At 44.1% G+C, this 13711-nt stretch overlaps 1 protein-coding gene across 1 annotated transcript in view; it reads left to right on the forward strand.

Moving 5' to 3' along the window:
• TMEM132D (transmembrane protein 132D) overlaps positions 1-13711 on the forward strand; it is a 675237-nt gene that overhangs the window by 448046 nt on the left and 213480 nt on the right. The window contains exon 4 of the mRNA XM_037817364.1: positions 4379-4562. Coding sequence (XP_037673292.1) covers positions 4379-4562 — 184 coding nt within the window. The remainder of the gene's footprint in view (positions 1-4378; positions 4563-13711) is intronic.

Raw genomic sequence — 13711 nt, forward strand, 5'->3', positions numbered from 1 at the left:
ATTTACAATCCACCCAAATAGAAATTCTATACTAATTAAGCATCAGCTCCCCGTTTTCTACCCCCAATCTATCCTGTGGTAACCTGTATTCTAGATTTTAACCCTATGAGTTTGCTTATAATAATTAGTTCATATCATATTTGTCCTTTGTGTCTGGCTTTTTCACTCAACAAAGTATCCTCAAGGTTCATCCATGTTGTTGCATGCATCAGGACGGCCTTTTTAATACTGAGTAATATTCCATTGTATGTGTAGACCACAGTTTGTTTAAACATTCATCAGTTGATGGGCACCTGGTTTGCTTCTGTCTTTTGGTAATGGTGAATAATGCCCCTCACTGATAGGCTTTTTAAGGACCTCCCAGAATATATTAGTTTTCTAATCTGGGAAAAACGGAGGTAGCTTTAAGATACGTTGACTTGAATTGTAAATCCTTAGCTCTAAATTGTTCCAAAGCTAGCAGGCTAGTGCCTCCATGTTTTCACATCTGCAGATGAAAATTAGCCTTTCATATCCAGTACTCAAGTCTCCTCATCTCTACTTTGATTTATAAATGCATCATGGGGCTTAAAGAGTTGTCAGAGGCCCCTAAAGGCAAAGGTAATTTTAAAGTATTTTGTTAAGAAATGCACCACATTGCTTGTGCAAAATTTATTTGAAGCGTTAGCATCCAGTGTCTGGGTCTCCAGGAAGCTCTGTATATAACGTTCTGACGTATGTCTATACCGGGGATGGGAAGTCGCTTTAGCGATCCTCACCGCTAAGGAGCACATCGTCCTCACACTGGAGACAAGATGGTCGCGTGTAATGTAACGATCTGCATTCGGTTCTCCTGGCTCCATCACTTACTAGCTGGTGACCCTAGACAGATTTTACCCTCGTTAAGCCTAGGTTTCTTGTCTCTAAATTGGGTGTAATAGCAATTCTTAATTTATTGGATTACTTCAAGGATTACATGAGATAAGGCATATAAACCCCTTAAAACAGTGCTTGCATGTTAAAAATACTCGATAAATGTGGGTTGCTGCAGCACTGTGGAAACAAAGGCATGAGAAACCTAAAATAAGGCTTTTCTTATTCTTTTTAAAGGAATGTCCTTTTTTGGCCTAGAAATCTGCGGAGGTGGTCCTGCAAAGCTTCAAGTTTAGTTTTCCCTCTTGGATTTATGGGCCAGGCACTAGAGGATACAGTTGCTCTCAGTTCCCGAGGTGACCTAGAGCCTTGTTTTCTGAAAGGGGGTTTCATTTTCTAAAACTTTAAGAAGTCTCAGGCTGCATAATTTGTGGCCAATGATTTTGCCTTTGTCTGTCTAAATGAAGCCCTTTCTAATGAAATGGCTCAGATTTTGAATCGGATACACAAAGGAATCCATGTAAATGAAGGTTATTGAGAAATGAGAAGAGCTCTCCAAACTAAGGAGATATTATTCACTTTCTTGTAAAACAGGACTGCACGGTAAAAGATACCTCCAGATAAATCCACACATATGTGTTTAGTCAGTAGATACTGAAGGTGCAGACAAGAGGCTGAGTCACCTTTTCTGCCTCCTTTGAGGTTGTCTTCTACACGATGGAGAGCAGTAAGCAAGACAGGGCAATACGGTGGATTCTCAGTTTACTCTCGTTGGCAACAGCCACGACAGCAGGAGAAATTGAACCATAGGCAAGTCCCATGCCCAGGATGCCTTCAAGCATATAAGTTTTATACAGCACTGGGCCTTCTGCCATGTGACAGGAAGAAGGGAGGGAGGGAGCGGGGGGACGGGGGACTTCTGCTGGCCCCACTGGGGAACAGTCAGCTTCTCCTGGGTGGTGCCTGACCACTGGCTTATTTGTGAAGTTGCTCCAGTCAGTTCTAATGCGTGAGCAAGACTGAAACCCGTGGCCCTAGCCAGACAGGTTGTGCAGACTTCTATCTGACCTACTGCATGTCTCTCCTATACTATGATGGATTCCCTTCAGATTAATACCGGGCATTATAATCCTTGCTAGGTACAACTGGGAACAAGATAAACATGGCCATTTTTTTTCAGAACCCTTAAGAGTCTAACACTCTAGCACACAAACTACAAAAGTACAGTCCTGAGTTTTACAGTCAAGCATGAAGGAGAGATATATATTGCCAGATACACAGTGTTCTGGAAGTTCTCAAATGCTTATATTTACAAAAGGGTATTAAAATTCAGGTTTCCACTGATGCACATGCTGAGACGCTCGGGAATGGCCAGGAACTTGGTTCAGAACTTGCTAGATCAGGACTATTGAGAACCCCATGAAAACAAAGGAAATTCCGGGAAAAATACAAATGCACTCAAAAGTTTTGCCCATAGTGTCATGATACACAACCTTCCTGCAGGCCACTATGACCCCCTGATCAAGGATCCCCAACCTTCATCCCCACGTTGTAGAGGGCAGCCAGCTTCAAGGAGACCTGGCTTCTTGCACACCTTGGTCAGGAGATGGATCTCAGAAAGAAGAGGCGGTCAGACTCTATGGGACAGCCACCGAGGGTCACTGAGAGAGAAAGCTTAAAGGGCACACAGGGAGTGCTTGCTACATTGCTGTTGTTCTGGTGCTTCCAGATGGTCCTGCAAATCAGGGCTAATTGGAGGATACGGAGGGATTTGAGACGGCCTCCTGATGACGCGAACCCTGTGAGCAAGTGTAAGGGGATGTGGATGTGATAAAGTTCAGGGTGCCCAATGCAGGGGGATTGTTGGCCTCACCCCCCAAGGGGGCTAGAGGAGTTGATGATGACGTGGGGTATTTAGAACAATCATCTTAGAGGCACTCCCCTGGTCCAGAACTCAACATTTGCTGATTTTGTTTGGAAATTTCTCCTTTTGCTTACTAACAATAGAAACTGAGGCCAAGCCAACAGAGGGATCATCCCATTTTATGGAGTCTGTGAATGGGAAACAAATACCAAAATTCTTATAAATTCTGAATATGATGACAAAGGCTTGTTCTGCCCTGCTAATCCCAGGTTTTTCTAGGTGTGCATAATAACTCCACTCAGGGGCTCCAAAAAGACAACTATTTGTGATTTATGGGGAAAAAAGACAATTTGTTTTCTAATTCTGCTCCTCAAGAGGTAAGCTTCTTTCTTGCAGGAGTCCTGTAGGGTTTAAAACTGTTGCCATTTCTTCCTGAGCTTTGCTCACAGTCCATTGCTCTCCTGTTCTGCTTGCTTGAACAGAAGGTTCACCTCAGTAATCAGGGCTTCCTCTTTGGGCAGTTTTTCCCATCTCATTTCTCTCTCTTCATCTTCTTCTCCTCCCCACTCCTCCTTTCATTACAGTCACCCCTGATATTCCAACATTCCGTTTCATCCTTACACTGAAAAGGACGCTCCCTGGAATAAGCTCCACCATTTATCTCTGAGGGTCTTACTGGGAAATTTGCATGGATTCGACGTTCCAATAGCTTTACCACATATGCATGGGCAAACCCCATACTCCTAATTGTCAGGGTTCAGGGCTCATTCTGCGAAGAGGATGTGCATCTTTGCAGACGGCTCTGCTAGGCCACGACAGGTTTAAAAGGCAGCTCTTTCTCAGCTGCCGGCTCCATTAATTCTCACCTGCGGGTTCTTCATTTCTTCCTTGGGGACTGGCTGACATCACACCTGCCTTTTTACCACCTGCCACAGAGAACAGAAGCCATGATATAGAATCTGTCTAGGAAGAGGCGTACGAAGTAGCCAGTTAATTACACTAACTTAAATAGCTGCAGAAATCTTCCTGATAATCTAACTTGGAATTGTTTGCAGGTGCATGTCTTACAGGAAGTCAGGGTGTCTGAAAACTGGTAATTGCCACAATGGCTCCAGTCTCGGGGTAACGCCTGGCCCGTCTCCCCGGTTGTCAGCATGGATCCCTTGCCCTGCCTCCTGCTCATGCCACCCTCTGTTTCTTTATAATTCTTTCTGACCACAGCACCCTGAATAACAAAACCCACATCACTCTCAGACCACTTTAAAATTCTGTGCATCAACTTGAACTAGTTATGGATTTGGAAAATCCAATATAAGCAGTATGTAGGCTTCTGGGGGGTGAGGGAAGAATCCTCCCAAGGTGGAAGGTGAGGAAGAAAGCGTTTAAGACATTCAATCACCAGCCCCACCATGACCACAAACTCCAGCCCTCGGAATCTGGGCAGACCACAGGAGACGTGCTGGGGCATGTCCTGCTGATGTGTACCATCAGGCACATGCTGCAAACCATGTTCAGGTGCTTTGTGCACAGGAGTTACATCTCTGTGCTGCTCTTCGCAGGTGTGTGCCCACCAAGACCCACATGCAGTTGGGGAGCCCTGCCCGTTGCCTGCCAACGGGAATGCACCTCAGTCCCTCAAAGCTGTTCTCTCGTTCCCTCCAGTGTGAACAGCGCCTCCCACGAAGTCATGCAGATCGACATAGAAATAGAAGAGCCGGGGGACCCGCCAGCCACACAGCTCGTCACGTGGCAGGTCGAATACCCGGGAGAGGTCACATCCGACTTGGGAGTGTCTAAGATCTATGTGGGCCAAAAGGATTTGATTGGAGTCGTCCCGCTCGCTATGGTAAGCACACCCTGCCATAGGCTGTGAACACATCACTGAGGGACAGGGGTTGGGGGTACAGGGGAGGCTCTGCACTGTGACCCCAACTGGGGGGGACAGGGAAGTCTATGCACAATGACCCCAGCTTGGGGGTACACAGAAGACTGTGCACCACAGCTTGGGGGGACTGGGAAGGCTGCAAGAGGGGGCTATTAGTGAGCCCGAGAACCTGCATAGGAGCAAAGCTGAACCATGAGAAATATTTTTCTGAATAATATTTTTTAAATATTATCTAGAAAATAATTAAATTCCTGAGTATTAGCTTTGGGTCTACCAGTAAATGAAAATTATTAATGATTTGATAGCCATGTTTGTATTGTGCTGTGTAGACTGTTTAAGTCAAGAATCTCAAACACAGTCGCCTGCAGAGACCAAATAGCTCAACTATGGGAGGGAAATGTGGCAAGTGATTTAGCAAACCTCTGAGGAGTGAAAGGCCCGGGCAGTGCTTGCCAGGTGGGAAAGCCAAGCCAGACTCTGAGTTTTCAATATGTTCTGACTCTTCATGAGAAGCTGTGAATATAGTTTTAATGTGAAATGTCTCCTTCTACATGTCGGTGGTTATTTTTTAAAAAAATTAAAGCCCTATATGGGAAAGAGTTTACTATTTTCCATTCTAGGCCGTGTATTTATAACTTGTGATGTAAAAGATTTAGGACCATCCATTTGTCTGTGTGCTTCCTGGGTTGTGAAGCAGAGATGGGTTTTTATCCTTGAAAGGCCCCCGGCCCTGGTTCCCGTTGGAGACGATCTGCGTGTTGTCTGTGGGGACACCGCTCACCAAGTCCAGTCTGTTATCACACTCTAAACAAAGCGCACGGAGCCCCCTGTGGCCCTGCCTTTCCCCGGGACCCTTCAAGAACCCTGACAAGGGCATCCGATCTTTTCTACAATGTGACTTTTCTCAGTGCCAATGCTTGGGCGTGTTAGTCTGCAGACAATAATTTGAGCTTTCCCCCTTCCCAGAGTTACTTTGACTATCAGAAGTGAAGTACGAGTTGGCCTGTCTGTTGACTGCCTGGTGTTCCCTCCAGACCATCTATTAGAAAATATTGGCAAGTGTCATTGCAGTGCTGAAAGCCCACCAGAAATCGATCTCAATCAGAAGTAATGTGGGCAGTTGCCTAGTGACAACACATTGGTGATTAGGCAGTGAATGTAAAGGTTTGGGGAATTTTAATTGATAAGGACTCTTATGAACCATTTCTTCTATTTAAAAGGCACCATGCCTCCTCCAGCCCATTATTTCATGTGTGACAACAATGCCCCTCCTCAGGCTCTCAGAGGTTCTATTGCTGAAAAGACAAGGCCAGCCTCCTGTCTGTTTCCTACACACAGCACTTCTCCTGCCTCGACTGTCCCTGACAATCCTGTTGCCTATTCCAAATCCCACTGCCCTTCACTCTCACAAGAGCTCCTCCCTCTCTTCTCCACTGATCTCTGAACTCTTTCTTATCTTACATCATCCTTTCTTGCTGTGCTACTCATAATGTTATAAGATCATATAATAATAGAACTAGAAAATCTCAGTTAAGATCTTCCTGATCCTTCTAATCAGTTAGGAATGTTATTTGGCAGAAAGCATCAGCCCCGTACCCAAATAGTGGTTTAAATTAAAAAAAGTATTTCTTCTTTCATGTAAAAGAACTCCTAAGTCTGGCAGTCCAGGGCTGGTATGATGTCCCATCTCATCAGAGACCCAGGCTCCATCTCTGTTTCTGCTTCAGCAGGCAAGTGCATGGCTTCCATCCTCAAGGTTGCCTCATGGTCCAAAATGGCTGCTAGAATGCCAGCCATCACATCCATATTCTGCAGGCCAGAAAAAGTTAGAAATGCAGAAGACCAATCAAGGCATAGAATAGATATTGCCTCTTAATGAGCAGTATTTGCAACAATTTTTCTTTTCCATATGAGGAAACTGAAGCTTAGAGAAGTCACTCAACTTGGTACCTGAGTGTTTTCCATTCTATATTGGTCTTTATAAGCCTCCTGGAAAACAGAACAACATAACTAAATCACTGCCTCCACTTACTAGCTATGCAACCACATTGAAATTCACTGTGCCTTGGTTTCTTCATTTGTGCAGGAAGGAAAGAAATAATACCAACTCATAAGTTGTTGTAAGGATAAAATAATACTCAAGAGTCCTTAAAAGAGAGCCCAACCTATAGCAAAAGCCCAATAAATTTTAGTTATTATTATGATTACTTAATTACTGAATTCAAAGCATGAACAATCATGTTGTCAATTCTTTCAGGAAAGGGACATGGTCACAGTCCCCATATTTCACAGTGTAAGGACAGTGCTGGTTGTGTGTAGATGCTAACTAATGCTTCTGTAATACAACTGAATTCATTGGATTTAAGTATTTTTTTGGCCTGGTGAGGTTTTAGCAGTGCTCTCTGAGTAACGGTGAAATCTTCCAAGTCCCAATTCCCAGATTTTTGTATCAGGAGTGGTCTGCATCTCCTTTCAGAGGCATTTGTAATAATCCCAGAGAAAGTGGCCCCATTTCACCTTTGACTCGATTTCCTTTGGCCTTTTGGGGAAGGGAGGGCTTTACTGTCATTAAATAGAGCTTTTATCATTTCATTTAATTTTTTACTTTGCTTCTGCTCATGACACGTTCATTGAAAGGTATTTGAAAGAAGTCTGGTATATATGCATCTATTTATTCATTCATTTATGTCACAAATCCCGGAAGTGTTAGAGACACAGAAGGAAAGTCAGCCCGGCGGGACTATGATGAGTGAGAGGAAGCTGGGGTTCAGGTCAGGGTTGCACAGGGGCTTGCTAGCCAGTGGGAGGAGCTGGATGTTTAGACTAACGGGAAGCCATTGGAAGGCGGGGGGTCCTGTGGTCCACGTGATGCGTTCAGGTCACTGTGCCCATATGTAGGGATTGGATTTAGTAAGAGCAGAAAATACATCTGGGAGAGTGAGGAGACTATATATTGGTTGCTGTAAGAAAGGCCCAATAACCCTGACCTTAAAAGCTTGATATTTACTTGTCTCTGACTTGCCTGTCTGAACCTTAGCAATCTGGAGCTTAGAAGGTATCTCCAAGGGCTCAGGATGCAGCCTCCTTCTGGCTTGTTGCCAAATGAGTCCCAGAGGTACTGGCCTCATCCCCAAATCACTAATGACTGAGTCCGCAATGCGCCCAGCAAGCACAGGTAAAGGGGGTAAGTGGCGGGTGTGCCCTTCCCCATCAAGGGCATGACCTGTAGCTGAATACAGCACCCCTGCTGCCATCCCACTGGCCCAGGAACTCAGCCAGTGGCCACACATCTAGCTGCAAGGGAGGCTGGGAAAGTCAGCTTTGTTCCAGGCAGCCAGCCAAACGATATTACAGTGGAGGAAGGAGGAAAGACTGCCACTGGAGGGGATGCTGCCCCAGGGGGCTAAGGTAGCAGCAGTGGGGGAGTCAGAGGTGAATGACTTCAGGATACATTTTTATGGTGAGATGATAGGACATTCTGATGAACTGGAAAGGGTGTGAGGGCAAGATGGGAAGAAAAGGCGACTCCTGGCTTTAGGCCCAAGAAGTTCCCCATCTGTCTCCGTGGTAACACCAGACTTTTAAGAGGTTTTCTACTATAAAATACCCTAATGACTTACATTCTTGTTTAAGTGTCTTTGCATACATCTCTGATTGATTGCTTAAGATAAACTTTTTAAAATAATTTTTTTGAATCAAAACATATGAACTATTGAAATATTTTTTGATATGGATTACCAAGTGTCACAACAGAAAGTTTAAACCAATTGATAATTCCACCTGCTGTGTGTAATGATACCCAATCCCCTCCAACTTCACCAACAGAATATTAAATTTTAAAAACAGGCAGTTAAATAAAAATGTCTTTGTTGCTATAATTGCCCGTCATTGGTTGCATTTTTATGTCATTATTAAGCATTTGTTCTTTGCTCATTTTCTTTTCCCATTGGGAATTCAATTTTTCTTACTATTTTGCTATAATCGTTCTATATTAGGGATATTAACCTTTTGATTGACATATTGCACATATTCCTGCCAATTCACAATTTGCCTTGTAATTCTTGCAGGTGGTATTTTTTTGGCTTACAGAAGCTTTTGCTTGTTTGTCTAAATTTTATGTGGTTGAAATCATTGATCTGTTCCATAATGGAAATCTTTCCTCTCCCCTAATTATGTTCAAGAGGAAAGAAACATGCTTGTTTTGTTTTTCCTTGTAAAGTACCCAAATATTAAAATACCCTCTCAAATTACTTTTAAATAGGTAGAACTATAGTTTTCACAAATAATGCTGAAAGTGAAAGCAGTTGTGACATGTTCGTGCCTTTATTAAGGATTCGAGACCAGTTTAGGGTACAGCTCACAACCCCGCCATTCTTTGGGATGTGTATAATTTCATCTCCAGGAAAGCTTTGAGATGAGATGCAGTTGTGTGCTCACATTCAAAGCTAATTTTCCAAAAGACATTTTCCTTCCCTCAATATTTTGCGTTTGTTCCTGAAGTCTAAGCCTTTAAAGTGTTTTTCCTTTTTTACCTAGTCATATATTTCTTATGCAAAAGAAGGTTTTTTTACATATTTAGAAATTTCCAAAGTTGAGGTCTAATCATACATTTTTGAGTTTTATTATGTTTTTTTTTCTGTTCAGAAAACCACATCTTATTATCTCTTAGGTAAATGTGTTATTGTCATTAGGGAGGAAAATTCTGGGGAAAAGATCATTAAATGTGCATAACATCAATGAAATACGTATATATCTTGAACTGCGTGTCAGTGTCTATACGGAAAACAGTTTTGACGTTTCCCAGAAGAGCTAGAATCCTCTGGAAGGGCACATCTTTCTGGAAGGAGCCCCAGTGTCTCAAGGCTCTTCCACATCCTTCTCTTCTGGCCACCTCGGTTTGGGCTATGTGTGTTTTGGAGCCGCCACCAGGGTTCAGAGATAATGATACTGACATGGATGTTAACACTTTGAATGCCATGCCTGCTGGTCCTTCTAAACGTATTACCAAGAGCTCTGAACTTTAAAACAAAGCAAACCTTGTTTTCCTTCCAGTTGGGCAGTGGCTGTCTGGGTATTATAATTGTGGTTTTTATTGTTGATGTGGGAAACAGAAGTGGGTGCCAGCCTTCCCATGGGATTTTAAGTACACACCCTCTGGCTGCGCTCCTGAAGATACTCGTTTTGCTTGTGTCGCAGCCTTGACAAGTTTTAGTTTTTAGAATTGAGCTGGCACTTCAGATAAAACTTAATCAGGAGGCACACTCAGGAGAGACGGCATCTGTATTATCCTTGAAAGTATTCAAGGGGCTTTGTGATGGTGACGTTGGTCAGTCTTTACGATGACGGAAGGGTGCACACGTGTCTGTGAGACCCAGGCCTGCGGGCCCCTGGGGAAGTCCAAGCCAGTGTTTGAACAAAAACAAAGAGCTGATCATTTGGGGATTTTTCTCAAACAGCACACTAACAGAAGTTCAGATGCAGTCCTAGAACTCTCTCATCAAGGCCCACCTCCCGTACCTCCTCCTCCAAGGGGACTTCCTGATCCCCGTGGCCAGATGCAGTCATCTACGTGATATCCTCGCAGGCAGTGAGGACACGAGGTGATTCCAGGAGCCACACTGGGCAGGTGCCACAGCCGGCATGCGTGGTGGGCTCAGGCTAAGGATGGCTCTGGTTTTCCCCTAAGTCCTTCCTCACTTCATCTCTATTCTTTGACCCCCACCTAACTGCTCCAATCTCCAAGCCCCTCTTCTAAACCCAGTCTCCTGTGCCATCTGCCACCTACTACCATCTCCCCCAGGCCTGGCTGCCTTCAAACCTTCCCCCTCATTTTTGTACACCTGCCAGAAGACGCAGTTCCAGCCCATGCAGATGCCCTGGAAGTGCCTGCTAAGGGAGCAGCCTTGTTGCGCGCCAGGATCATCATGGGTCAGTGGCGATTGGGCAGCACTGGGGCTGTCACCTCCCAGCAGGTTGGAAGCTGGCACAGGCCATGAGCCACAGCACTCACCCTCAGAGGTCAGGCCTTGAGAAAAGGCCCCCACATTACAGAGGGAAATGCTTTCCTGGCTCCAATCATGAAATTTATTTTTATTTTTAGCATAAAAGCAGATTCTTGGCTCTTTTTATTTGATTCCTTGTGATATTCTTTTCCTGTGTCAGCCTGTTAATTAATATGCCACATACCCTCTGTTGTTTCACTCAGACTTTTTGAAAATTCAGTCACACTGCATAGCACACCACTGCTTTCATTTTTATACCTTCTCAACCAAGTGCAAATTAAGACATTGCGACAGCCCTTGAGAAAAAAATCTTTTCTCCAAGGCACATTCTTGTGTGTGTGTTTGAGTAGCCATTGCTTCCCTAAACAACAATATCCACAATATTCCAATGATTGTGCCCAATACTGAGGGGTGTATTATGGACCCGGGGCAGCTCAAAGTGTATATATACTTATATGTACTTACATATGTACATGCACTCATTCAACTCCCACCGCAGCCCAGGGGGTGCCACACTTAACCCCATTTCACAGATGGATGGGGGCACAGAAGCATGGAGAATTTGAAGGAAGGCCCCAGGCTACACTGTTGAGAAGCTGAGTTGAAATTAGATTCCAGAGACATGGGCTCCAGACTCTTCACTTGCAACCAGTCCACTCTGCCACCCTCATTGAGAACAGAGAGAGAGTTTAGTTGGTGATCCATTTAATATGCAGGAAAAGATCTTTGGAAAATGCAAATGCAAGGAAATGCACTCAGAAATACAAAATGGAGAAATCTTATTGTGAGAAGAAAAGTCATCTGAGAATGAATTATTTATTATGCACAAAGCCGCTGCCGTTTCCTTTCAGCCCTCTCTGCTGCTTCTGATGCCCCCTAATGAGCAGTCCTCTCCAGAGGTGATTTGTAATGAGATGACAGCCGTGGAGCCTTAATGCTTTTAAAGCTATATAGCACAGAACACATGCAAGAGAGCCATTACGCTGGCTGTTTGTCATGTGGTTTTTACGGCCCCAACCGTTGTACAACCAGTCGCAATCTGTGAACAAATGTGCCCGACGTAACTCATTTTTTAGGCACCACAAAAGCACAGTCCATGCAGCAAACCTTTCCTGAGCTCCCACCCTGCACCAGGCATGCGTCTTCGTACTGAAGATGCAGCAGAGGGGTCCTGCCCTCCAGAACTCAGTTCCACGCAGGGACACGCCGGTAGATAATGAAAGATAATTAGGCAAGATGCTCCCAGCGGGCACTGCTGCACAGCCGGGATACCTGCAGTGGGATTTCTGATTCACAGTGTTTGAATCTGATCTGATTCACGATCTGCATTTTCGAGATCACTCTGAGAACGATGAGATCAGATTTGGGGGTCAATAGTGGAAATAGGAAGACTACTTTGGGGGCTACTTTGATAGCCCAGGATTTGGACTACACGGTGGCACTGGAGAAAGTGGACAGGCTAGCGATGTATTTGCTAGGTAGAGCTGGCAGGACTGGTTTACAGACGGGACAAGGAGTGTGCATGACCAGGAGAGATCAGTCTCTCCGGGCTTTCAGGTTTGATAACTTGGCCCAGCGCCTTCGAATTAAGCTCAATGGCAAACTCTCCTGACGGTTTGGCGCTTAGAGTCAAATGCACACCCTCTGTCTCTTCGGAGTCCTGGGAGGCCTCCCACACTCTGGATGTTTACTCATCCTACATCTGCCTTAATATCCCTCGCATATTTTTAATTAACTTCATCACCTCCCTCTTTGGTGATATCACTGGACAGCATCAGAGCTTGTTTGCTGTAGAGCTGGCCTTAGCCTTTCAATTAACCTCATTATAAAAGAATTGAAATTGGTTCAAAAAGAAGAGCTGGAAATTGACTTAAGAGCATGTTTACAACCAATTCCCAGGTGCTGCTTGCTCAGAGCCGAAGTTTCCTTGCATCTTGAATTATTTTCTAAAGCTTGGCTCACTCCATAACCTCTGAAATCTTAGCAGTAAGTACCAGAAGATGAAAATGACTTTCAGAAAAGTCTGATCATACGGGTGATCCATTTGTGTTTCAGGCACTCACGCCAACTGCCAAGCCCCTGGTCTTCTCTTGTATTTGTGAAACTTGTTACATTTTCCTCAGAGAAGACCACCTAAACCCAAGCTCAAAATTTGGGAAAGCCTCAGGATCTGCACCAATTTGAGATGCAGTCCTGCTCCACCTGGCTTATATTTCAGGTTGAATTTGATTTTGGTATACTACAGCATGTGGTTAAGATCACAGGCCCTAAAAATCCAGCCTCCCCAGGCCACCCTATCTAAATAGCATCCTGTCTCACTTGTATCCCCTTATCCCATTGACTTTTTCTTCGTGGTATTCCATTGTACCTAACAATTTATATGCAAGCATCAAACGGATAGGGACACTGTTGTGTTCACTGCTGTATCTGTAACCTTTTGAGCAATACCCAGCCCACAGTAGCAACTCAGTAAATTAATGTCAATTTTGTAGAATGAATTAGTGGAGCTGAACTCAGGTCTCTAGCCTGAGAGTTTACAGCTGTATGGACTTGGTCAAGTTACTCAGCCTCTCTGTACCTCAGTTTTCTCATTTGAAAATGGGAAAATGAGGATAATGATTGTCTCTCTAATGAGGGTAGATGTATAAAGTTAATGAAATCGTGAAAAGAAAACGCTTAGCACAAGGTCTGGCACTTAGCAACTAGAAAGATTCTAGTAAAACAATGACCAAAAAGGAAAGTACACTTTGAGATATTAGCACAAGATATTTGAAGTAGTTACTCCTTTTTTTCTCCCCAAATTCTGCTGTTACACAGTTTCCAAGAAAGGACAATCCAAACTTTTCCAGAATGTCCTTTAGGGATTGAAAAGACCAAAACAAACAAACTAACTAACAAACAAACAAAATGTATCACATTTTAAATAGAAAGGAATAATGGCTGTGTTCTGTATGTGGAGCCATAGCTGGCCTGTTAGGCAGGCACAGAATGGCAATGGTGAATCTCTTAGGACATTTTCAAATCCAGTGCAAACCAACATATGCAGAAGTCATAACTGATTGGCTTAGTGTGTAAGATTGGGTTTATTTGGCTGCATGAAATACCCTA

Source organism: Choloepus didactylus, chromosome 23, assembly GCF_015220235.1.
Source record: "Choloepus didactylus isolate mChoDid1 chromosome 23, mChoDid1.pri, whole genome shotgun sequence".
NCBI classification, from domain to species: Eukaryota; Metazoa; Chordata; class Mammalia; order Pilosa; family Megalonychidae; genus Choloepus; species Choloepus didactylus.